At 38.3% G+C, this 27,699-nt stretch overlaps 1 protein-coding gene across 3 annotated transcripts in view; it reads right to left on the reverse strand.

Annotated features, from left to right (window-relative positions):
- Positions 1 to 6,330: 6,330 nt before the first annotated feature.
- LRRIQ1 (leucine rich repeats and IQ motif containing 1) overlaps positions 6,331 to 27,699 on the reverse strand; it is a 3,765,329-nt gene continuing 3,743,960 nt past the window's right edge. For all 3 annotated transcript variants that reach the window (XM_044088432.1, XM_044088431.1, XM_044088433.1), the window contains one exon: positions 6,331 to 7,176. In XM_044088432.1, the coding sequence (XP_043944367.1) occupies positions 7,049 to 7,176 (128 nt within the window). In that variant the 3' untranslated portion in view covers positions 6,331 to 7,048. The remainder of the gene's footprint in view (positions 7,177 to 27,699) is intronic.

The following is a 27,699-nucleotide window of genomic DNA, read 5'->3' on the forward strand; positions in this document are numbered from 1 at the left end:
ATAAATTCATCTGCTAGATCTTGACCTCCCCTGCAAATAAAAATGAGATCATCAATATATCGAAAATATCTCACAACAAATTTTCTAAAAAACTGATTGGTATAAATATGTAAATTTTCAAAATGACCCATAAATATGTTAGCATAACTAGGGGCAAATGGTGCCCCCATTGCTGTTCCTTGAGTTTGTTTGTAAAGACTCCCATTAAATTCAAATATATTATTTTGCAAACACATCATAATTAATTTAATAACATATTCAGTAACTGGATTTTCACCTAAAAAATATTTAACAGCCCTTATACCATCTAAATGATTAATTATGGTATATAGGCTAACAACATCTAATACTAAAAAATACATGTCTTTTTCCCATCTTATATTATCAATTTTATCCAAAAATTCAAATACATCCTTTATATAAGATGGTAATTTTTTAACTGTAGATAACAAAAATTCATGTAAAAAACAGGATATATTATGTAAAAAACTACCACTGGCTGACACAATAGGTCGATCCATTAAACTTTTATGAATTTTAGGAAGGCAATAGAAGCATGGCATTCTAGGATTTTTAATAACAAATTTCTCCTGTATATCCTTCACTGAAAAATAATACAATCTATGCCCCTTATTTATTAAGTCATTATAATCTGTCTGAGCCTTTAAATATTCAACCATATCAATTTTTTATTATTTTATATATTTGATCATCATTTAAATGTGCATAACACATAGATAAATACTGAATGTAACTTAACACAACTAATTTCCCACCCTTATCAGCGGGTTTAAATACTAATTCAGCTTTAATAAATAAATAAGTATGAGAACCAGGAAGATATTTATTTTACTACTACTTATTCAGTATTATCTAAACATATTTTAGAAGCAGTTAAATACAGTTGGAAAATAGGAGAGAAGTTGATTGTTTAGAACATAAAAGGTTGTGTTTCTCCTTTAAAAGGGGTAGGAGTATAAAAGATTTTATAGTTCATAGTAGATTTCATATGCCTAATAGTGTTGTAATGAAAATAATAGACATAATAGGTACAGCAGCATGTGGAAGGTGTAGTATCTGTAAATATATTAGTGGCAAGTTCACTAAAATTAATGGCATCGATTTTCAAACTAATGGATATTTTAATTGTAAAACCGAAAAAGTTATATATGGACTTAAATGCCCCTGTAATAAATTTTATATTGGAGAAACTAAAAGACAATTTTCATGCAGAATAAAGGAACATATTAAGGACATTAAAAATAATAAACAGACTAGTCCTATAGCTATACATTTTAATAAGTACCATAAGGGGAGCCCAGATGGGCTATTAGTAACAGTTTTAGATAGTATTGGGAATAGTAGGTTTATAAATGAACAACAAATTAAATATGTTTTAAGAAAAAAGGAAGCATTTTTGATTTTGAAATTTAATACAATGAGCCCTGTGGGACTTAATCAAGAATGTGTATGGAAACGTTTTGTGTGATTGTTATACCTTTAAGGTTTTATTGTTTAATGTTTTAATTAATTGTTTAATTGGTTAATATGAACAATGTTAACATATAAATACACTTGATGTATATGGTGAGATATACTCTGTTAAAGGCAAGTGGCCGAGGTGCTAGAGAAGTTTCATGTGATTTGGATTTTTATTAAATCTTTTTTCTTTTATTTCGTGTTGCTGGTCTTCAGTTTGTGGTTCTACGATTCATCTTTACTGGTTGTGGTTTATTTCTATTCATGGCCAGTGACTCGTTTTTGGGGTTGCCTAGGATGTTCCTAGATACTCCTTTGGATGTTATACAGAAATCTATGGACAATTTATTGGGAGCTACAAAAGGAGCGAATGGCTCAAGTTCTACTTCTTTAATACAAGGGAGAATTGATAGCAGTAGCTCAGATGAACCTGGTAATGCAGTTCTTAATAAATGAGAACAAGAAAGAAAAATTTGGCAACAAAACCCGTTTTCCAAAATTGGTAAGAAAACGGAAACTATGGTTAATCCAGAAGTTCGTGATATGTTTTCTAAAGTTGAAAGACTGTTATTTAAAGAGACTGCTGTATTTCTGAATTCGCAAAGTATGCAGAGGTACAAGGAGCTTGAAATTACTCCTCGCGGACTCAGAGCTGTAAAAAATCCCTCCACTCCGTTTGACCTTACAGTGGTGGAGGAACGGCAGTTTCATGACAGATGGGTTGCAGCTGCACATAGATGCAGTCTAGAATGGGTTCATATTCTGGTAGAAAGAGACTTGTTCAAAAAACAAAAATTGAGAGAAGAGATTAAAAACTTATGTAGAGATATTACTAATAAAATATCTCATGAAGAACTACAACAATTTTTGGTTAAAACTAATGAACAATTAGTGGGGTATGAACAAGATTTAATTGACAGAAAGAAAACAAAACTGATTCGTAATCTACGTGATTACGAGAATAAACGTGCATTTCTAGTGGCAACCAATCCTAAAGCTAAGAAGTCACACATGCAATTTGAATGACAGAAGCAGAACGCGAGCAAGGATAATAGAGCATTTACATCAGGGGAAAGTGGTACATCTGTAACAGAAGGGGAAACAGACGTCGAAGATTTTCCGGGGTTGCCACCAGTTGGTAATAGTAGTTATCTAAATAATTTTCGAGGAGCTCCAAGAGGTCGTAAACGGAGTTGGAATGGAACAGGACAGGGACATTACACAGATTATAAAACATACCAACAGACAAATAAACGGGGGAAATGGGACTAATTCACTTAATGCTAGTTTCACTAGCTGTAAGCATGTTGTCAATTTATCGGGATATGAGTTATCAGATTGTGACATTGCCATTCTGGAAAGGAGTTTAAAATATGTACCGACTGTTTTACCCAAGCTACATGAATTGAAAGGTGATGTGTTTCGCTTTACTCGTAAGTTGAATTTGATTGATTATTTTAATACTGATGTTACTGCAAATGTTATATATGATGATGTGAATAATGACTCTTTCAGTTCTATGGATAGTTTTTATTCTTGCCATTCCAATGAAGATTTTATTGCTTATTGTAAATTAAATACGGAGAATATTAAGGTTAAAAGTGACTTTATGCCTCCATGTAGAAGCTACAGTATTAAACACTTTAATATTTTTCTGGGTTATAATGTGGAAAAGGAATTTTTCACATTTTTGAAAAATAAAAAGAATTTGAGATATAATTTAGATAAAGAGGAATGTCAATGTTTAAATAAATTAAGTCGTAAAGCTGAATTAGTATTTAAACCCGCTGATAAGGGTGGGAAATTAGTTGTGTTAAGTTACATTCAGTATTTATCTATGTGTTATGCACATTTAAATGATGATCAAATATATAAAAAAATTGATACGGTTGAATATTTAAAGGCTCAGACAGATTATAATGACTTAGTAAATAAGGGGCATAGATTGTATTATTTTTCAGTGAAGGATATACAGGAGAAATTTGTTATTAAAAATCCTAGAATGCCATGCTTCTATTGCCTTCCTAAAATTTATAAAAGTTTAATGGATCCCTGGACAACCTATTGTGTCAGCCAGTGGTAGTTTTTTTACATAATATATCCTGTTTTTTACATGGATTTTTGTTATCTACAGTTAAAAAATTACCATCTTATATAAAGGATGTATTTGAATTTTTGGATAAAATTGACAATATAAGATGGGAAAAAGACATGTATTTTTTAGTATTAGATGTTGTTAGCCTATATACCATTATTAATCATTTAGATGGTATAAGGGCTGGATTTTTTAGGTGAAAATCCAGTTACTGAATATGTTATTAAATTAATTATGATGTGTTTGCAAAATAATATATTTGAATTTAATGGGAGTCTTTACAAACAAACTCAAGGAACAGCAATGGAGGCACCATTTGCCCCTAGTTATGCTAACATATTTATGGGTCATTTTGAAAATTTACATATTTATACCAATCAGTTTTTTAGAAAATTTGTTGTGAGATATTTTCGATATATTGATGATCTCATTTTTATTTGCAGGGGAGGTCAAGATCTAGCAGATGAATTTATAAATGATATACATAATAATAATGTAGGGGTAAAATTTGATGGTTTACAAAGGGGGAGTAAGGTACATTATTTGGACGTAGTTTTACAGGGAGAAGATGATTCTCATATTATTACCCATTTATACAGGAAATTTCCAGATGCTAATGGCATTTTATATGGTGATAGTTACCATCCCCTACATACTATTAAATCTATACCTTATACAGAATTTATGAGAGTTAAAAGACTATGCAATAACTTAGATGATAGGAAAAGAGAATTATATGATAGTTTTAATAGGTTTCATGAGAGGGGATATTCTGAGGTAGAATTGCATGATAGTTTAGAGTATTATATAATAAAAAAAATGTGTATAATTATAGAAGTAATAGAAATAGAAATAAGTATGAGAACCAGGAAGATATTTATTTTACTACTACTTATTCAGTATTATCTAAACATATTTTAGAAGCAGTTAAATACAGTTGGAAAATAGTTAGGAGAGAAGTTGATTGTTTAGAACATAAAAGGTTGTGTTTCTGCTTTAAAAGGGGTAGGAGTATAAAAGATTTTATAGTTCATAGTAGATTTCATATGCCTAATAGTGCTGTAATGAAAATAACAGACATAAAAGGTACAGCAGCATGTGGAAGGTGTAGTATCTGTAAATATATTAGTGGTAAGTTCACTAAAATTATTGGCATTGATTTTCAAACTAATGGATATTTTAATTGTAAAACTGAAAAAGTTATATATGGACTTAAATGCCCCTGTAATAAATTTTATATTGGAGAAACTAAAAGACAATTGTCATGCAGAATAAAGGAACATATTAGGGACATTAAAAATAATAAACAGACTAGTCCTATAGCTATACATTTTAATAAGTACCATAAGGGGAGCCCAGATGGGCTATTAGTAACAGTTTTAGATAGTATTGGGAATAGTAGGTTTATGAATGAACAACAAATTAAATATATTTTAAGAAAAAAGGAAGCATTTTTGATTCTGAAATTTAATACAATGAGCCCTGTGGGACTTAATCAAGAATGTGTATGGAAACGTTTTGTTTGATTGTTATACCTTTAAGGTTTCATTGTTTAATGTTTTAATTAATTAATTGGTTAATATGAACAATGTTAACATATAAATACACTTGATGTATATGGTGAGATATACTCTGTTAAAGGAAAGTGGCCGAGGCGCTAGAGAAGTTTCATGTGATTTGGATATTTATTAAATCTTTTTTCTTTTATTTCGTGTTGCTGGTCTTCAGTTTGTGGTTCTACAACACACATATGTTTAGTTTAATTAATAGAACTAATCATAAAAAATAATAAAACATAGTGTCTACTAAGATTAAGTTCTGTTCAAAAATATAGGGCAGTTTCTGAAAATGAAACTTGTCTGTTTAAGAAAGGTAAAAAATAAATACATTTATTTAAAGTAGTTAAATGATTAAGATGCAGTCATTTTACAGACAAGAAAACTAATCAAGACAGAATATAACAAAGGGGCAAATGGGTCTGTTTTGAAATATGCAAGCTATAGTTAACAATGGCTGACCTACAAACAACACATTACCACCTCTCTCCTTGAACACTACATTTCTATTTAAAAAAAAAGTCAATTCTCAATTCAAACTGCACCTCCCCTCAATATGGGGTATCTGCTGTCACAATATAGATTTTTCTCTCGGATATATATATATTACCTCATAGGGGTGCACTGACTCAGAGCAAAGGGAATATATTTCTTCTTTTTCCTCTAAGCTTATGCAGTCTTGAAGGCAGTGTATTCAGACCATGTGTGAGTAAGTAGAGCCTTCATTTTGTGAGATTTGTTGTATCTTTCAGCTTTTCCCGGTTAGGGGTCGCCACAGCGGAACTCCGGTCTGCTAATGATTGGCAGTAGATTTTTACATACCGAGTTGCCAGCTCTGATGCACAACCTTTAATGAAGGTATGCCCATTCACGCATGTCTCCACGCAGAAGACGCTTTAGCTGAGAATTGAACAGGACAATGTCTTACTATGAGGCGACAACGCTACTGCAGCACCACCACCGCAGTCCTTCATTTTGTGAGATTATATTTTATTAAATACATTGCAGTGGTCTTCCAGGTGGCAGTAAGATCACACCTATATCTACAACAATAGAATTAGCATTGTTAAGCAGAAACAATCCTAAAATTAATTTAATTTTTTGTTAAAATTATTACACTTTCATTTGGATATTTTCCTTGATATAAAACTATGGAACATGTTCCAAAAAACAATGTGATAATTACTGATGTTTTTAAACACTTTCTAAATGTATTTGCCATAATTAAGTGCAATGAGAAAATTTACTACTCAAAAGAGCTACTATAATTAATACAAGTCATAAGATGGGAAGATGCATGTATTATACATACACACTAGAAGTAGGTTTACTTACACATACAATATACTGGTAATGGAAACAATACAAGATAGAACATCAGTCCCAGTAAAGGACAGGGTAAGTGGAGAATTTCAGCATTTTATTATAAGAATTTGCATCGAAAACCATCTGATATAGTTTCATTTTGAAACAAAGATATTAACAACTGTTTAATTATATACAGAAATATGCAGTTAATTACAGCTTGTTAAAAATACTGCCCGACACTACATCTCATGCTACACATTCAAGTTTCTTTTTCATTATGACTGAATTCAGAAACAATACAGTACAATACAGACACACACACACACACACACACACACATTTGTATATGTGTGTAATTGTGTTTACGCACACATATACACACTGCAAACACATCACATACATGTATTACATCTGAACAACATTCTACATATAGAATGTTTTTAAGAGCAGGGTTTCATAAATTACATACCAGTACCTACTAACAGCTTTACAGAGGTCCAGTGAAATAAACACAACCATGAATATATAACTATATATGATATGCATATTATACACATATAAATAGAATGTGCATACATTTGGGCATTCACACATTGCATATACAGCAGGTTTATTTAAAAGGGTTTCCTCTCTTCTTTCCAGATCCCCATCCAATACTTTGCTGCACAGGGTTATCCCGAAATGAAATCCTCTCTTTCTTTGAAGGTGCTGAATTTGATTTCAAAGGGATGTGCTTTTCTGTGGTTCAAAATAAATAAATAAAATAATTTAAACATGGCAAACACAAAACATCAAATGAAGTTACTGTAGTCTTACAAAGCTGACCTCTGAAGCTGCTACTGCTCCCTGAATTGCTAAATATTAGTAGTTCTCTCAAATCTTCAAGACTTTGGTTTCTTTCATGTAGCTTTCTATGATATGGGAATGCTAAAGGGCTTTACTTTGACCTTATGAAGTGCACTTCTGCACAGCACATACTCAAAGACTGTAAGAAATAACAATATTAAATGAAAAGAATACTGAAACAGCAGACACAAAACAAAAGGAACAGTTCATAATTAGCTTTGAGAAAACATTGGGGAATGTGGTATTACTTTCCAGCTGTCAGAGCATACCAACCAGATTATGACTGGTCAACCTGAAAAAATAAGATCATCTTGCATTTGGAAAATGTGTTAAGGGGCCTTTGGAGTACAACACTGATCTAGTAACATAAACATACAAAACATACTAATGAAATTCTCATGCATACAAGTGTCTCACTGCTTAATTATATTTTCTGAAATTTTGAAGCCTGAATTTCAATAATGTTTGCTTTTTCAAAACCTGTACTCTGTTACGCAATGACTGTTCCAAGGATCAGGTACCTTTACATATATTTTGTCTGGATATATTAATCACCAATGGGTCGACACAATATTACATCCATATTAACATAACATGGTGACCTTTATGGCCTAGTCTCCCATCACATTCCTCCAGTCTTTTTTACATTTCCATTTCTATCAGAGTTAACTATTCCCTCCATTTTAACAGATGTATCTGTCATTTTTAAATTTTTGAGATTAATTATGTCAACATATGAAACTAACAGAAAGAAATGGTCGCAAAAGGGAATGATCACAGGGTAATGGAGCCTACTGATAACAAAATGTGCACAGTACTTCCAGTTACTACTTTACAACATTATGTAACAGAGCACTGAGGATAAAAATGTATCAGGTAAATACAGGCTTTTGGCACTGGGCAGCATTAACCAACAATGCTAAGTTTGATGGAGATACAAATATTTTATAAAAATTAGTTGTTTAGAAAACACAGGAAAACATCATAAGCAGAATCAGATAGCATAGCAGTCAAAAGATAAAAAGTACAAAACTGTCAACTTAAATCGAACTTCACCCAAAGACAATTCATAATTCTTATGATGACAGTCACTCAGTGGTCTGTTCTTTTGGATAACCAACTCTTTTTTTTATGTTCACCTTCAAATGGGGAAAAATTAATGAAAGACGTCACACTCTGCAAGTGGATATCACACAAGAGGCTTACATTTTTTCATGTGACTACATCTGATAGTGTTATTCCTCATTACTAAGATCTGTATACGGTTATAGTTATATGATGAGCAGGTGGTCTGTTGATATGGTGCAAGGTATTGTATCTGGATGCCCAGATGAAATTAAAAGCAACTGTGAATTCTTGCTTATAAATGTAGTAAACTAAATATGTCCATATACATACATACACACACATATACTGTATATATATATATATATATATATATATATATATATATATATATATATATATATATATATATGCATATATATATATATATATATATGTGTGTGTGTGTGTGTATATATATATATATATATATATATATATATATATATATATATATATATATATATATATATATATATAGCCCAATATATACATATATATATATATATATATATATATGTATGTATATAGATATATATATATATAGCCATATATACACATATATATATATATATATATATATATATATATATATATATATATATATATACAAAGATTGATATATACACATATATATCTACATTTCTCTATATAGATATAAGTATATATAAAGATATATATAAATCTGGATCTACTTCAGAAGTTCAATTCAACAAAAAATAGAATGTCATATGGTCGAGAACATATGATTAACTTTCCGAAAAGTTGAACAAAGGAAAACAACAAAAATCTATGTTTTTTGCGGGGGAAGGCAAGCCCTCCTGCGTCCCCCACACCCCCTGCATTTTACATATACCAGCTTCGAAAATCACACTACAGTCAGCACAAGCATAAATTCCCCAATCCCCACTGTACTGCAATCTCCATTCAAAACCTTCAACATTTCGGAAAGTTGATCATATGGTCTCGATTACATAATGTTCAACTTTCTGTTGATTCAATCTTCTAATCTATCCATCTCTCTCTTGATATATATATATATATATATTTATAGTACAGTTCTGTAAAATCTTACCATAACAGTAAATATCCTTTCCTTCACTGTTGCAGTATTCGTAACATCTGGGATTCCCAAAGTCCAGCCAGTATACAAAAGCTTACTGTTGCTTTAAGGTACACCGTACATAGGTTCATAGATAGGTACTGGGCTATCTGCCCGAGGGCATTTATAAGCCTAGCCAGAGTGTGTCGGCTTTCGCCGCCCCATTGATTAATTAACTGAGCCTCTGTTAAGCAAAGCCAATGAAGTGATCCCAGGGGTGTATTTTCGGTTACCCATCCACTCGTCAAGGCTTCTCTTGAAGAATGTTAGTGAGGGGCTCGTTCCAAAGCATGGGGAGTCTCTGTGACAGGAATCTATCCCTCCAGCATGTTCTATTTATTGTTGTGAAAAGGTTTGGCTCACTAGAGCACATGGCTCGCAGTGACTTGGAGTTCTTTAGGTGGAGCATGTCCATCAATTCTGAGTTGGGCATGGCCTTGTAAGTCAGGCAGAGATCACCTCTGAGTAAACAATATGTCACTGAGTACAGCCGGAGTTTTTTCAGTCGGGCTGCAAAGGACATATGTTTGAGGCCAGTAATCCTCTTGATAAGGTGCTTTTGTGGTGTTTCCAGCTGTTGGAAGTGTCTTGTGAGGTACAGCCCAAATGGGGCATTGTACTCTATGATGGGTCTAATGAGTGACAAGTAGAGGGGCACTATAACCTCTTTATTTCTAGATGCGAACCCTTTAGTAATTAGATGGGCCACATAGAAGGATTTCCTAACTACTTTGGCAATATGGTTGTCAAAGGAGAGATTACTATCTACCTGGGTCCCCAGATCTCTTATTACCTCTTCTGTATTAAAGGGGCTGCCGCCTATGTTGTAATTCGTGGGTATTTTGTTTTTCCCAAACTGGATGGCTATGCATTTTTTGGCATTTAGCTTGAGGCCATGACTTTGACACCAGGTGTCTGTCTCAGTAAGGCCTTTTTGAAGGATGTCCGTGTCAGCCGGAGAGTCAATTATGGCTCCCAGTTTGCAGTCATTGGCGAACTTGGTTAGCCATAGTCCTCCTGTGTTTGCCTGTACTTCTGAGAAATATATGCCGAACAGTAAGGGTCGCAGAACCGAGCCTTGCGGGACACCACTTGTGACTGGTTTCGAGTCGGACCTGGAGCCCACTATTCTTACCGTGTGAGTTGTGCCTGTAAGCCAGTTGGCAACCCATCTTGTGACGTAGGGGTTTATGTTCAGGCTGGTGAGTTTTTCTATAATACCCGAGTGAGGAATGGTGTTGAACGCCTTGGCGAGATCAAGGGAGGCTGTGTGAACCACCTTTCCCTTGTCTATGGCCTTGGTGACTGTATCGAAGAAGTCAACCAGGTTTAATAGGCATGATCTGCCCTTAACAAAGCTGAACTGGGTCAGGTCAAGTGTTTGGAGGTTCTCAATGTCTTTGTTAATGAGTTCCATGATGATGCGCTCCATAGCCTTGCAGACCAGGTTAGTCAGGCTTATGGGGCAATAGTTTGCTCCTCATGTAACATAGGGCATAAAGGTGATGTCCGGATGTACCATCCTCAGAACTGATAACCCCAGTAGGAAAGCCAGTCCAAGGAAAACTAACATGTAACCAGTACATCCAGGAGGGAAATGGACCAGGGAGTGAAGGGAGGGAGTAAATACTGCAATAGTGAAGGAAACCACATCTGCTGTTATGGTATGAATTTACACAACTGTACTATCTCCTTCCATTCACTGGTTGCAGTATTTGTAACATCTGGGAGAGTGTCAAAACCTAAGAAGAAACTTGGGAGGAGGAAGAACCTGCAGTGCCCTTTAGGAAGCCAAGAAAGATGACCCTAACAAAACCAGCTCTAGCTCTGGAGATTCATCCAACGTGTAGTGCTTGGAAATCCAGGTAGTTGCCTCAAAAACAGAGTATGCATCTAAACCCTTGGAAAAAGCACCAGAAGAAGCCATAGCTCTAGGAGAATGAGGCTTTTCACAAGAAGGAATGCTTTTACCTTGAAAAGAATAACAAAAAGAAATAGCCTTCAAAATCCAAAAATAAATTGTTTGCTTGGATACAGCCAATCCCAGAGACCTAGGATGAAAAGAAACAAACAAATGATCAGATTTTTAATAGACTTAACATAATACCACTAAAGCACAAAGATACAATAAAAATAACAACAAAAAGGCCACAGGTCCAAAAGTATCACAATTCTAATAAAATTCTTAGTGCCTCGGCAAAAACCTGTGACATTTTTGTTGTTATTTTCTAATAGACTTAGTCTTATCCAAATAAAATCTTAGTTGCCTATGCACATCCAAAGTATGCAGCACCCTGGCAGATCATGAAGAGGGGAAAACATAGGCAAATAAATAGACTGATTAAGTGACAACTCATTACCTACCTTGGGCATAAAAGAAAGATTAGTAAGCAAAGACACCCTGTCCTTATGAAACAACACAAAAGGACAAGCCATAAAGGCTTGAAGCTCAGACAGCCATCTGGCAGAAGTAAGGACCAACATAAAAGCTCTTCCAAGAGCAAAGCTGCAAGGAAGCTGAAGCAGCAGGCTCAAAAGGAGCTTGTGTCAGCCTCTCCAAACCAAAATTAAAATCCCAGGGAGGAGGAACAGCCTTCCTGGGAGGCCTAATATGAAGGTTCATAGATTAGCACTAGGCTAACTGCCCTTGTGGGCCATTTTAAGCCTAGTGAATTACCCCAAGTGGGGATCAAACCCAGCACCTTTTGTCTATAAGGTAAACACCTTACCCATTATGCCAACCTCCCACACCTTTAAGGAATAGTTTATCTTCAAATCTGGAAGTCAAAGAAGGAGATAAAGGCAGACAGGCAGAGATAGTTGATAAGTGGGCCTTAACAGAAGAATAGGTCAAACCAGCATTGAGCAATTCATGCAAACAAGAAAGAACCTATGGCACATCCACAGTAAGTGGATCGAGGTTACGAGGGAGACAACAAACAGAAAACCTCTTCCATTTGGATACGTAGGATTTCCCAGTATTGGTTTTCCTGGCCTCCTGCAGGACCCTAAGCATGTCCTCAGAAAAAAGGTGTCAATGTGGAATCAAAATCCTATCACCCACAGTGTCAGCTGATGAGTGGACAGGTGGGGATGGATAAGAAATCTCTTGTCTCATGTGAGTAGGTCCTCCCTGTCAGGTAACTTGTGAAGATTGCCTTTGGCTAAATGCAGAAGAAAAGGGAACCAATGCTGTCTCAGTCAAAAGGAAGTCACCAAGAAATTTTGGGATTATCCTGTTGAATTTTGAACAGAACTTTTGGAATAAAGGTAAGGGGAAGGAATGCATAAAGAAACATCCCTTTCCAATAAAAAGAGAGGGCATCCACACTGGAACTGGGACTCTGACACAAAACAGAGGAAGATGTCTGTTCAGATGGGGGCAACAAGATCTACTTGAGGCAATGATGGACAATGTCCAGAAACATGCCTGTGAAGCATCCATTTGTGGGACTGAGTTAATTGTCTGCCACAATTGCCAAAATAGTTTGACCTGAGGGAATGTAAACTGCCTGAAGAGTCACTTGATACTTGACAGCAAGATCCAATACCAGGACTGCCAATGGTAAAGAAGGTAAGATCTTGTTCCCACCTATTTGCTTATATACAACATCACTGTGGTATTGTCTGTAAATACCTTGAGAGGTCCTGGGGGAAAAAAGGATGAAAAGCCTGAAGAGACAGCAGAAAAGCTTTCATCTCTTTGACACTGATGTGTTCCTTCTGTTGAAGAGGTGACTACATCCCCTGTACTTTTAGAGAGACAAATACTGCTCCCCATCCCACATCAAAAGCGTCTATGAACAGGTCCTGACAGGAAAGAGGGGGATGAAAAGGGGCACCTGGATTTAGAGATAACTGCTGGATCCACCAGTAAAGTCCCTTCTTGAGACAAGGAAGAAAAGGAACTACAAAGTCTAGAGAATGTGCATGATGAAGCCAAACTAACTTCAGAAACCACTGAAACTTTCTCGTGTGGAGTTTGGCTGGAGGGAGCATAAGGGTGGTAGATGTCATGAAACCCAGAGCACTCAGAAACTCCCTGGCTGTAATGAAGACCAGAGGAAGAAGACTTTGAAAGAAGGAAATGAGAGTTAAAGCCTTGGGAGGAGGCAGGGATGCCAGCATAGGCAAAATCTGAATCCTGCAACCCAGAAAGACATAATCATAAAAAGGCATCAGAGAAGACTTTGGGGATGGCAAAATGAAGATTTTGCAACAGAATCTCTGTAGTGGAGGTCTGAATCACTAGGTCGTCCAAGTAAGGAAATACTCGGATCCCCTGAAGCCTGCAAAAAGCAATCACAGGAGAGAGGCATTTGGTGAATACACTTGGGGAAGTAGAAAGGCCAAAGGGCAAAGAGAGAGAACTGAAAATGCCAGGAAGCAACAGAGAAGCACAAAAACATCTTGAAAAGGGGATAGATAGGAATATGGAGATAAGCAGCCTTGAGATCCAGAGACATCATATAAGCCTGAGGAAGCAAAAGAGGGCACAGAGTCTGAAGGGACAGCATTCAAAAAGTGGTCACATTCAGAAAAGTATTGAGATGAGAGAGGTCAAGAATAAGTCTCCAAGCACCCTCTTTTCTGGACACTAGAAACATCCTAGAGTAAAAGTCCCTCCCCCTTTGGGACACAGACACCTCTTGAATAGTACCGAGTCAAAAGGTGTCGAGGCACATCTGGGAAAATGGGTAGTTGTTCCTCATAAAATACCCCTGCTGAATAATGGACAGAACCCATGAATCCTGAATAATCTGAAGTCAAACAAGAAGGGAGAGAGAGAAAGAGAAAGAGGAACATGTCTGGGAAGAGACGGATAGTCATACAGCACCTGGTTTATCTGGAAAGGAAGACTTCTGAGTTCCTGAAGTTTGAGTAGCCGTAGCAGGAGGAGCATGCTTGCCACTCTTTTTACCCACCCTTAGGAGGAGGTCGAGAATGACTGCAAACAAAGGCAGGCTTATTGGGGTAATTTCTCTAAAATTTAGGAAAAGGAGAGACAAACACATTTCAGATCTTGTAAGACCTTCTCCTTATCCTGAAGTGACCTAAATAAACCAGCAGCAGCTTCCCCAGACAAGTGTTTATTATCAAGAGGGACATCAATCAACTTAGCCTTGATATCATCAGGCAATGGCTGAAGTTGAAGCCAAGAATATTTCAACACTGAACCAAAAGCAGCAGCCCTAGAAGAAGCATCTGCTGTATCATAACTACACCTGATGGAAACAAGAAACACCTGTGAGGAAGTCCCTAACAGTGAAAGAGCAGAAGTTTTACCCCCAGAGTCTGGGAGATCAGAAATAACCTGACAAGCCTGAGAAAGGAGAGTTAACACATACCTGGACATAAGGTTCTGATAATTAATAGCCCTAAAAGCCAAGGTAGAAGAAGTGTAAACCTTCTTAACTAGCCATTCCATGGTTCTGCTGTCTTTATCAGAAGGCAGTAACTTGGGTGAAGGAAGCAATTGAGAAGGCTTGTCAGAGGCTACAGAGAGCACTGAGGGGTCAGCAGAAGGACACTTACACAAAATGTTACAGTACTCAGGCACCCTATAAAACCTATTAGGCTTCTTAGGAGCTGAGGATAGAGAATCAGGAGCTTTACAGGCATATGAAAATGCATCCAACAACGCAGCCAAAACAGGAATTCTATCTGCATCAACTCATAGTGCCTCTTATGGATTTCAGAGACCTGAGCACAATCCCATTTAAAAAAAAAACTCCATCATCCTGGAGATTGTGTCCCCAAAAGAAATTTCTTCAAAGGGAGTATCAGGACTGTTAGATTCCTCTCCATCAGACCTATAGTCCAAAGAGAAGGAATTTGGGAAGAATAAGCAAGGGATTCCTCATCAGAATCCAACTCCTCCTCAGAGGAATCCTGTTCCCTGGGACTTTTAAGTGGAGTACAGGACCAAGGGGCAGCTGGAACAGAGACACCCTGAGGAGGTTTCAATGCCATCGAAGTATTAAATAAACCCTGAGTAAAGGCCTGCCACCCACTCTGTGGATCCCTAGGGGTAGGAGAAACATGTTTAGTTTTTTTGTTTATTTAATGGGACATCTGCTCTATAAAATGTAGAGGGCTCTGACCAGGATGGCATTCAATAACAGTAGTAGGGACTTCTTCCCTAACTAAAATCTGTGGAACACCCTAGGTAACTCAGAAATAATCAACAGTGGTTTCCTCTGAATGTCCGAAACGGATGTCTGCAAAGCCCCATCAGATGTGTTGAAAGCCGGCTCCCCGCCAGCCTCCAACCAGGTCATGGCATTGGACTCTGACAACAAAGCCAGGCAAACCTCCAGGTTCTCACTCACCTTGGGAGAAATGTCCAGCGGAAGCTGGACAGCAGAAGATTCTGGTTTTGGTTTCTTAACTTTCTTCTTCCCTAATGGCTGACTCTCGGGGCAGGAAGTTCCTTCCATAGTATCCTTAGTGAGAAGTTTAAGTTGCTGATTCTCCAGATACAATGCAAGGGAATAAAGCCTACTAAGCAGAGTCTTCAGTATAAAAGCCTGACAAAGAGAACAAATCGTATAGTTGTGAGAAGTGCCTAGCCAAAACAAACACTATTCGTGGTGGTCTTTATGGTTCAGTATAAAAGCCTGACAAAGAGAACAGGTTGTATGGTTGTGAGAAGTGCCTAGCCAAAACAAACACTATTCGTGGTGGTCTTTATAGGGAATCTGTCTCGCACACTGTCACTTACCCTTGCTGGATGACAAGAACTCCCAGAAGCAACCAAAAGTCAGGAAAAAATGAAACCCCAAAGGGGCATGTATCTGTAATGGCTCAGAAACCAGCAAACAGGATGTAGGCTTTCAGACCGGCGATCAAGAAATGTGTTCAGAATGGCGGCAAAGAGTCCTGAGAATGGTATGTCTGGATGCCACCTTTATGCCCTACTCTACGCAAGAAGCATACGTGTGACATATGGCGTACCTTAAAGCAACAGTAGGCTTTTGTATACTGGACGGACATCAGACTACCCGAGGCAGGGAATCCCAGGTGTTAAGAATACTGCAATCAGTGAATGGAAGGACATAGATATAGATTAGATATAAATATATATATCTATATATCTATATCTATATTTATATATATATATATATATATATATATATATATATATATATATATATATTTTTTTTTTACATTTGTTATCCGGGATAGTCCGACTGGACAGAGGGCCATTTACAGCGGAGGCCCAGGGAGAAAAGTTCCACAGTTTAGTAACAATAACTAAAAGCTGAAGGACAAAACAAGCAAACATGCAACCATATATAAATGAAACATTAAAAATGCAGTAGTACTCACAAGTTGTTGTGTCTTTCGGCTTTTCCCGGTTAGGGGTCGCCACAGCGGAACTCTGGTTCGCTAATGATTGGCAGTTGATTTTTATGCGCCGAGTTGCCAGCCCTGATGCACAACCTTCAACGAAGGTACGCCCATTCACGCATGTCTCCACGCAGAAGACGCTCTAGCTGAGAATCGAACTGGACAGAGTCTTACTGTGAGGTGACAACGCTACCGTATGTTTACAAATTATCTAGTGTTATTTGTTTGTCAAGTTAACAGGCTACAGCTATTCAAGATTATATAATCCTAAGAATTAAGTAAAGGAGAGAGGGGGAATCTAGGGGTAAATTATGTGATACAGGGACATATCCAGTTTTTAGTAAGATGAAGCTTGAGTAAGTGTTTGAAAGTCTGGCTGGAGGAGGCAGAAGTAATAGAAGTAGGGAGATTATTCCAGGCTTTTGCTGTGGTGTGGGAATATAGTGCTTTTCCTGTTGTGTTATTTGCTCTAGTAATAGTAAGGAGAGACTTGTTAGTAGACCGAAGAGGGTGAGAGGTAGAATAGTGAGATAGTAGGGGATTTAGGGCAGGAGTTTTTTCAGGGTAAGAGAGAATGCCGAAGGCTGTGAGAGGTTGTTGACAGCTAAGCAGTTGCGGAAGTTCTAGCGATTGCAAGTCCCTTAGAGCCTGACAATGATGGGTTCTTTAGGAAGAGTTGTTAGCAAACCTAGCAATGTTATTATAACATGCCTCAAGTTTGGTAAGGTCTGGTCTGAGTTAGGATAGGTGCAGCATACATCAGAGTGGATAGAAGGTGAGTTTGGGCGAGGGTGATTCTTGCCTTGTCTGTAAGGCATTTTTTATGTCTATAGAGAGTTCCCATTTTTGTGTACTTTTTTATAGTTTGGGCTATGTGGACATCAAAGTAAAGGTCGTTATCTATTTCTACCCAGAGGAGTTTAGTATGGCTAGTTGGAGATATGACAGTGCCGTTAATACAGATGATGGTGAAAGAAAGGGGGTGGGTTTGGATTTATTAGGAGAGAACAGAAGTAATTTGGTCTTGTTTGGGTTGAGAATAAGCTGGATTTTGTCATCCATTTTTCTGTGGAGGTAACGAATTATTGGGTAAGCTTTTGTAAGGTGGTAAGGCATGGGGATGCACAGATAAGTGTTGAGTCATCTGCATACTGTATGAGTGAGGCTTGCTGGGTAGCAGTAGCATGGTTGTTTGCAAAGACAGAGAAAAGAAGTGGACCCAGGATTGATCCCTGTGGAACACCTATGGTTGTTGGAAGTTGGGGAGATAGAACTCCTTGCCATAGAACTGACTGTTGTCTGTTGGAGAGGTAGTTTGTGAACCAGTCTATAGTAGCAGGAGCAAAGGATAGGGCAGCTACAGAATTTAAGAGTATTTGGTGTGAGACCATATTGAATGCTTTTGATAGGTCGAGAAATATGGCGGAAACAAAGTTATTTTCATTTCTGTACTGGTTGACCTGACGTGTAAAAGAGAGGAGGGTAGTGGTTGCACTATGGTAAGGGTGAAAACCATGTTGTGTGGGGAAGAGAAGGTTATCAGTAGTAAGGAATTGCATGACTTGTGTGTGAATACATTTCTCAAGAAGTTTAGAAAGGGGAGACAGGATGGCGATGGGGCAGTAGTTGGAGAAGTCATAGGAGTTACCAACTTTGTGGAGGGGAATAATATGAGGAACTTTCCAGAGCTGTGGAACATAAGATTCCTGAATAGACCGGTTGAAAAGAATAGAAATGGGGTAGGATAAGGATTCGGCAGCTATTTTTAGGAAGTGTGCAGGTATATTATCAGCTGCGAGAGTAGTAGGTTTAAGATTTAGGAGGAGTTTTTTAATGGTGGAAGTGGGAATGGGTGAGAGAGTAAAGAAGGGTATGTTTACTGAGTTTTGCGATGGGGAGAGTGAGGAGTTATTTGAGGATAGATTTTAGATAGTGACTGGATAGAGTCTATAAAGTGATGATTAAATTGGGATGCTATGTCAGTGTTGTTATTGGGGGGGGGGGGTTGGAGAGGGGGTGGTTGTTTTACCAGGTTTTAAGAGGGAGTTGATGGCTTGCCAAAATTTTTGGGGGTGTTTTGAGTGTTTATTTTGTAGTCCTAGGAAACAGTTCTGATTGTCCAGATTTGTCTGTTTTTTGGCTTGATTCCTAAGTAGTTGATATATTTGCCTATTTTGAGGGCAATTGTCTTTTTCCATTGTTTCCAGGCTTTGTTTCTAGATTTTAATAAGGCTCTAGTATCCCTGGGAAGTCATGAAGCATAATTTATTTTTGCACTAATTTTCCTGATGGGTGCAATAGTATTAAGGACATTGATAAATGTGCTGTTACAGTAGTCAACTGCTTGGTCTAATCATAGGGAAAGAAGTGGTTTCCAGTTACATAATTTAAGTATGGTTTTCAGTTCCTGGGGATTTAAGTTGCACTCATCTCTAACTTGTCTATATGTTACAAGTTTTGGAATAGTGGCATGTTTCCCTAGGAGAAAGATGGGGTGGTGGTCGCTGAGGTCATCTGAAAGGCAGCTAGATGTGTAGTTGGGTTTGGGATAGTTTAGTAGTATCCAGTCAATAATAGACTGTTTATGGGATTTTTTATCTGTTTTAGTAGATTCCTGGATAAGTTGGGTAAATCCAAAGAGGTTAATGTGATTAGTGGGGTTGTTGGAGTTACAGGTTGACCAGTTGATACTTAGATCACCTAGTATAATGGTCTCTTGTAGAAAGTTGTTTGAGATCCACTGGAGGGTTTCCTCAGTTACTGGGGAATTGCTTCCTGGAGGAATATAACTAGAGAGAATGTTCATTCTCTTTGTGTTGTCAATAGTTAACATGGAGCCTAAGGTTTCTGCATTTTGGAATTTTGGCAGTGAGAGTTGTAGAGGCTGAAGGATGAATGTATTCTTCAACAAAATTGCCACTCCACCTCCTTACCTTCCTGTTCTGTCTATTCTTAAGACTGTTCCAAGGATCAGGTATTGGGTTTCAGCCAGGTTTCAGTTATGGCAAGTACATCCAGGGAGTGTTGGGATATAAATGCATGTAGATTGGTGAGTTTGTTAGAGATGCTAAGAATATTTATGTGAATGATTAGTAGGTCAGATTTATGCCTGTTGGAGGGTAGGGTAGTATATGGTCATGGGTTAGGATGTATATCACCTGAAATGAGTAGCCTTATGCTGGATAGTATAATGTGTTTAATGGTGTGAGCTACTTCTATATAGGAAGTATTTTGTAGTGGTTTGGTGTATGTATTTGGTAGGCAAATCCTCTGTGAGTGTAGTATATAAGTATCTCTAAATAGTGAAGGGTAGGTAAGGAAATGTATGTGAGTTGTGGGGTATGGTATACTATGTGTTGTGTGGTAGGAGGTATTGTGAAGAGGTACATTAGTTTGATGTAAGGTGAGCTAAGGTGGCTAGAGTTAACAAGAGAAGTGATAGTGATGTTTGCATTGTAGTTTTGAAGCAGTGTTTGACTAATGGCAGTTATGAGTGATAAGTATAGGGCAGGGGAAGTTTGTTATAGTGAGAGTCTTTATTTGGTAGGAGGGTGGGGTGTGGTTTGGGTAAGTGGGAATCTGTAGCTGATTGATGTTGTGGATGGTCAAGTGATATGGGGTTAGAAATATATTTGGCTGTACTGGGGTGTGTGGGAATGGGGGAAGGGTAGAGGAGCAGAGCGAGGCTTAGCCAGACCTCAGTCACAGAGCAATCTTTGAGTTCTGTTCAGGACAGAGTAGGCATGGAGCGCAAAAGAATAGGAGTGCTAAAAAACAAGCCATTTGTTTTACACAAACTGTATCTCTTGTCTGTAGCTATTTGATTGCTACTTTGCCAGAAATAGGACAGGGGCCTTAATGCCTATTGCCAGTGCTGCTGATTCCCTAGTGGGACATTATCTAATGTTACATACGTAAAGACTAAAAGAACTATTACTAGTTAACAACCTAATTTCCTTTTTCAGTACTACAGAAAAGTAGACTGTTTTTAGGTTCAGGTTCACAAAAGGAGTAGTCTCCTAGCATTACAAGCCTTCAAATGGGGGTGGGCAGAGAAGGGTGAGAGAGAAGAACAAGCGAAGAGTTCCTGGGGATGAAGAAAGGAGAAATATATAGCTTGATGTTAGAATATATCACAAAGCAAGGTCTGTCTACAGGCTACATCTACGCTTAGTAGCACAGTTAAGCTCTACATTGTTCAAGGCAGTGTAGGGTATGTTATACAAAACAAGCACATGTTCATTGGCATCTTACTAGCTTACCAACGGATGAGGCAAATTCGTCTTACAAGCGTGCGGTAATTAGAGCTCAGCTATAATACATTAACACAAGAAAACAGTCTTCTGTTAGGTATTAGCAGATAATACAATATATATATATATATATATATATATATATATATATATATATATATATATATACATGTGTGTGTGTATGTATATACACACACATATATACATATATGTATGGCATGAATTACTTAACAGGTAGCAAAAATAACAGTTTGACTTGAATGCACACATACATGCATGCAAACACACACACACATGCACAGATATCCACGGGAAATTGGATGTGTATATTGTGTGTGTGTGTATACATGTGCGTGCATATCTGCGTGTGTTTGTGTGTATCTATATGAGTAACTATTATTTTACAAGAATGGACAAGTATCAAAACACAAGTAGTTGATGCTGGCATTTCAAAAATCAACACACCAAAAATCCACATAAAAAGGTCACAACAGGAAAACAAACAGTTTCCTTTTGCAATCTTTTAATCAAAATTCTACCATTAAATTCAGACTTATTTTGTCTGAATAGAGGTAGTGTTACAAAAAGGGTTTTCCTAAGGTAAGGTGTAGGGCTGGAGTTAGGGCCAAGTGCAGGGTTAGGGTTAGTGTGCATTAGTAACTATGGGCAGAAAGGCATCACTCCCCATACCATATTGCAACTGATATAGCAACTGAATGTGCCAAAAAACAAAAGAAAGAATATAAGGTGAAGAACCAGTTGAAAAGGCAAGAAATGTGGAAAATGCATAAATATCATAGCAAGTATAGAAAACTTCTGGAAGAACCTCAAGTTGATCTGGAACAAATGCAGGAATGGTTAAGGAGAAGCAAATTCAAACCAAGAGATGAAAGGTTAATATTGGCGGCCCAAGACATTGGGCTACGTACATGCTGGTTTACAAAGTTCATTGAATATGTAGGAGAAACAGACGAATATAGGTTTTGTAAAACAGAATTGGAAACAGTCGCACACCTTGTTGCTGTTTGTGACATACTAATGGCAGAAGGACTATATACTGAAAGGCATAATAATGTGGCAAGATTGTTGCACTGGGGATTGTACAAACATTATGGTACTGAAGTGACTGACAAGCACTGGAAACATGAGCCACAAAGCATCATAGAAAATGGTGAAGTTTACATAACATGGGATCACCCATTACCAACAGTTCAAAAGATAGATGCTAGAAAACTGGATATAGTGGTCCCTGAAAAGAAGACAAAAGTGGCATTGATCATTGAAATCGCCACACCCAATGACTACAGTGTCTTGCTTACAGAGAGACACAAAGTCATAAAACACCAGGATCTGCAGGCAGAAATGAGAGCAATGTGGAAGAAAGAAACCCAGGCAGTTCCAATAGTAGTAGGAGCAACAGGTCTTATAAGAAAATAATCTACAATCGTATTTAGATATGCTACCAATACATGTAAACCCATACAAATTGCAGGAGGAGTCATTATTGGGCACATTGCGGGTGCTGCGAAGAGCACTTTTGGTTGACATCAAAGATTGAAACAATACTAATTTCATGAACTTTAATCATACTGTGACTTAGAAATGGGTACATTCCTGTCATGGTATTAGAAGCCCAAAAAATTTGGAGAAATTAAAAAAATAAGGTATTGTCATAAATCCATGAAAACTATTCAACATAATATAGCAAGAAACCTTACCCAAATTAATAAGGGCAGTTTCCAGCAGACCCTAAACATGCTAACTAGAACATTCTAAAAACATAATCCTTATATAATGTTGTAAACATCTCCTTAATATATTAAACCAAGCTCCACTGCACAGAAAAAAAATAAAAACTTATTCAGCTCCTTGGCTGACTATGTCAACAAAAGAGCTAATAAAAGACAAAGATAAGGCATGGCATCAGGACATAACCTCCTCTAGCCTCTAAACCTACATACATCTAAGAAATTCTACCAAGAAACAAATTTATAATGATAAAGAAAACTAAAAAAAACAACTACACAAAAATCCAACAAGCACACCTTCATAAGCATAAAGAATTCTGAGCACCTATAAACAAATTAATAAAACCAGGCCAACAAAAAAGAACCCAATCCATTGTCCCTTGAGTCCAACTCAACCATCATATGGAAATTCAGCAACCATTTCATAGCATTTGCCTCCTACTACACACCATAGAATGAAAGCACTCCATCATCCATAACTTGGAAAACAGTTACAAGAATTCCTCAAACTTTCCTAAATGAGGTCCACACCAACACCATAGGAAAACTCCTACTACAACTAAAACCCACCATTCTAGCAGCTAGTAATCTTCTTGGTGAAAACATTAGAATAAGAGATGAAGCCATAGCTTATCCAGTGTCTGTTCTAATCAACCAATCTATCACAGAATTTTATATGCCCAGCCACTGGAACAAATCCTACAACCCCCCCCCCTCCCACTACATATGGGAAGGATTTCTACTGAATTTTCAGACTACTGACCCATTGCCATACTACATCCTTTATTAAATATCCTCGAGAAATCTATACACACTTAAATCCAAAATTACCTTACAGAAAAACTACTATCTCCAACAAAACATGAATTGTTGCCAAAATACAGCACAGATTCAGTTCTGTTATCCTTTTTTGTTACAGTATGGCAAAACTTAGACCAAGGCCAAATAGTGCCCATCTTGCTTCTAGAACTATCTAAGACTTTTTGATAATGTTTCAAATTCCCTGCTAATTCAAAAGCTGTCTGCACAAGGCCTGGATGAAGGTATATTACTTTGGTTTACTAGCTATCTAACAGAGTACAGGCTGCTAAATTGTAAGACTCCATTTCCTCTTATATCCCATTGTTAACAGGTATTTTACAGGGGTCTGTACTATACCTGCTCCTATTCAATATCTTCATCAGTAATATGCACACTGCAACTAAGCAGACTAACATAATACAATACACAGGTATTTCAACATTAGTGAGATTGTCCTAAAGTCTTCTGCACCTCCAGGAATTAAATTTTCAGACTACTAACCCATTGCCATACTACCTCCTTTATCAAATATCCTTGAGAAATCTATACACACTCAAATCCAAAATTACCTCACAGAAAAACTACTATCTTCAACAAAACATGAATTTTTGCCAAAACACAGCACAGATTCAGCTCTGTTATCATAGGTTCATAGGTAGATACTAGGCTATCTGCCCCAGGGCATTTACAAGCCTAGCCAGAATGTGCTGGCTTTCGCCTCCCTTATAGTCTAGATTCCTGAGCCTCTGTCCAGCAGGGCCATAGAAGTGATCCCACGAGTAAATTTACGATTTCCCATCCACTCATCAAGATTTCTCTTGAAGAGGGTCAGCGAGGGGCTCTGCCTAACATGGACTGGGATTCTATTCCAGAGCAAGGGAAGCCTTTGGGATATGAATCTATCCCTCCAGCATGTCCTGTTTATTGCTGTTCTAAGGTTTAGATCCCTGGAGCGTGTAGCTCTGATGGATTTGGTTTTCATGAAGTGGAGCATGTCCAACAATTCTGGGTTAGACATGGCCTTGTATGTCAGGTAGAGATCGCCTCTGAGTAGGCGGTAGGCAACTGAGTAGAGCTGGAGTTTCTTTAGTCGAGCTGCATGGGGCATCGGTTTGAGGCCCACAATCCTCTTGGTGAGGTATTTTTGAGGTCTCTCCAGCTGTTGCAGGTGTCGGGTAAGGTACATCCCAAATGGGGCATTGTACTCAATTATGGGCCTTATGAATGATGAGTAGAGGGGCACAATGACCTTTCTTGATCTAGATGTGAACCCTTTTGTGATTAGGTGAGCTATATAGAAGGTTTTTCTAACCACTTTGACAATGTGATTGTCAAAGGTGAGGCTGCTATCTACTTGGGTCCCCAGATCTCTAATTACTTCTTCCGTAATTAGTGGATTACCTTCTATGTGGTAGTTTGTGGGCACTTTGTTTTTCTCAAAGGGGATGACTATGCACTTTCTAGCATTTATCTTGAGGCCATGGTTCTGATACCAGGTATCCGTCTCCATAAGGCCCTTCTGGAGGATGCTTATGTCAGCCAGTGAGTCAATTATGGCTCCCAGTTTGCAATCATCTGCGAACTTGGTAAGCCATAGTCCTCCCGTGTTTGCCTGTACCTCAGAGAAGTATATACCAAACAAGAGGGGTCCCAGGACTGAGGCCTGTGGGACGCCACTTGTAACCGGTTTAGAGTCGGGCATGGCACCCGCAACTCTGACCATGTGAGTTCTATCCATGAGCCAGTTTGCAAACCATCTTGTGACATATGGGTTAATATTTAAGCTGGTAAGCTTGTTTATGATGCCAGAGTGGGGTATTGTGTCGAAGGCCTTTGCGAGGTCCAGGTAGGCTGTGTGGACTACCTTTCCCTCATCTATGGTTTTGGTTACTATTTCGAAGAAGTCAACTAGATTTAAGAGACAAAATCTGCCTTTAACAAAGCCGAATTGGGTAGGGTCCAGTGTTTGGAGGTTCCCAATGTCTTTGTTTATGAGATCCATGATGATGCGCTCCATAGCTTTACAGACCAGGCTAGACAGGCTTATAGGGCAATAGTTCCCTGGATCCGTTGTGGCACTACCTTTGTGGAGCAGGATCACTGTTGCTGTACGCCATTTTTCGGGCACATTATCTGAGGTAAGGCTGAGTTGGAACAGTGAATTTATGTGAGGGTTTAGTTCGTTTTGGAGCTTGTGTAAGACACAGCCAGGGATACCATCCGGCCCCACTGATGCTGTATTTTTTACTTTGGAGAGAGCTGCTTTCACCTGTGTGTCTGTGATGTCCGGGGGATTGCATTCTTCTGGGATAGACACTGGCTCTTTTGGTGGGGAAGGGGGGGGGGTAAAGTTTGCACTGAACCTGTCCGCCAGGATTTTGGCTATGTCAGTGGGTTCACTGTATTTTGTGCCATTTTGCACCAGCTCAGAGCATATCTGAGAGTTGCCACCCAGATTCTTGACATAGCTAAAGAACGCCTTGTGGTTGCCTTTAGAGTCTTTGGCGATTTTTCTTTCAAAGCTAGCCTTTGATGATTTTATGAGGGATCGAAGTTTCTTACTAGTACTGATCAGGGATGACTCCCTTTTTGGGATTTTGCCCTTACATGGAATAGTTTCCTCCTTCTGTTGTATAGCTTATTTATGGCAGGGATCCACCAGACTGGTCTCCTGTTTTTAGAGGAATGTGTCTTGGTTTTAATAGGGATGGCACGATCCATGCATTCCTGAAGGTGCTCATAGAGTGCAACTGTATAGGATTTTGCGGTTTGGGTAGCATTTTCCACATGCTCAGGGGCTTTGAAATTTTCCACCTCAGTCTTGAGGAGTGTGAAGTTTGCTTTTGAGAAATTTTTCACAGTGATTTCCTTTGCTGGGGGTGGGGTCGGGATATGGATGTCCATTGTGATTAGTTTATGGTCTGATCTTAACAACGAGGGGTTTACCTCTGGTATGGAGCATTTGGCCCCCATGTTGGTGATGACCAAGTCCAATATGTTGTCCCCTCTTGTGGGAGTGGTGACCAGTTGTTCCAAGGCATTTGAGTTTATAAACTCAAGGAACCGTAGGGAAAAGGAGTTGGGGCTTGAATAGTTTTCCCAGTCGATGTTTGGGTAGTTGAAGTCACCAAATATCATGGTGTTTGGTGAGACCTTCATATTTTCCAATGTTCTCAGGAATACCGAGTGGTGGTCCTGAGTCTGGGTGGGTGATCTGTAGAAGGCTACAAACTGAAAAGCAGTTTTACCTACTGTTAGTTGCACATGGATGGTCTCCTCTGCCTCATGCAATGTCACTAACCTGGAGGTGTGAGTATCTTTGATGAAGAAGGATACTCCCCCGCCTTTAATATTTTGGTCTGAGTTCTGAGGCCAAAAGGAGTGGTATGAGTTGTATCCTAGTAATGCTGGGGTGCTCTCTGGAGCATTGGACCAGGTTTCTGTCACTGCACAGATATCAATCTTCTCTATGCTGAGGAGTGCCTCGAGTGTGTGCATCTTCAGGTTTAGACTTCTGGCGTTGAGTAGCATTACCCTTAGTTTTTTGTTTCTGGTATTGTCTATGGAGGTGGTTTTGTCTTCTGAGCCTTGCCTAAAAAAAGGCACTATGGGGATGGCAAGAGCCTTTGCCAGTATTCAAAAGCCCAAGGGTGACAGGTGCAAGCCGTCTCTGGCGAAGCAGCATGGCTTGTCGAGCATGTCATCCCAGGCTGACAGATCTCTTTTCATGTAGTCCAGGGAGGTACGTCTCAGGTCATTCACACCAACATGGACAATGACAGAATCACATTTGTACCTGCTGTGGAGTGACCTGAGAGCTTGTGTTATGTGGTGGATCCTGGCACCCGACAGGCAGCTTACAGTGACCTTCTCCTTATTCAGTCTGGTGAGTGGGACGTCAGTGTGCCTGACAAAAGAGTCTCCAATTACTAGTGTATTAGGTGTGTTATTTAGCCTTAGGGGCTGTGACTGTGTGGCACACTGACTTTGTGAAGTATGTGTTATGTGGATGTTGTTGTGTGGTAGTGGTTGCTTGGATGACTGCTTTAGAGGT

The sequence above is a fragment of the Protopterus annectens genome, chromosome 11.part0 (genome assembly GCF_019279795.1).
Source record: "Protopterus annectens isolate FY-2018-M chromosome 11.part0, PAN1.0, whole genome shotgun sequence".
NCBI lineage: Eukaryota > Metazoa > Chordata > Ceratodontiformes > Protopteridae > Protopterus > Protopterus annectens.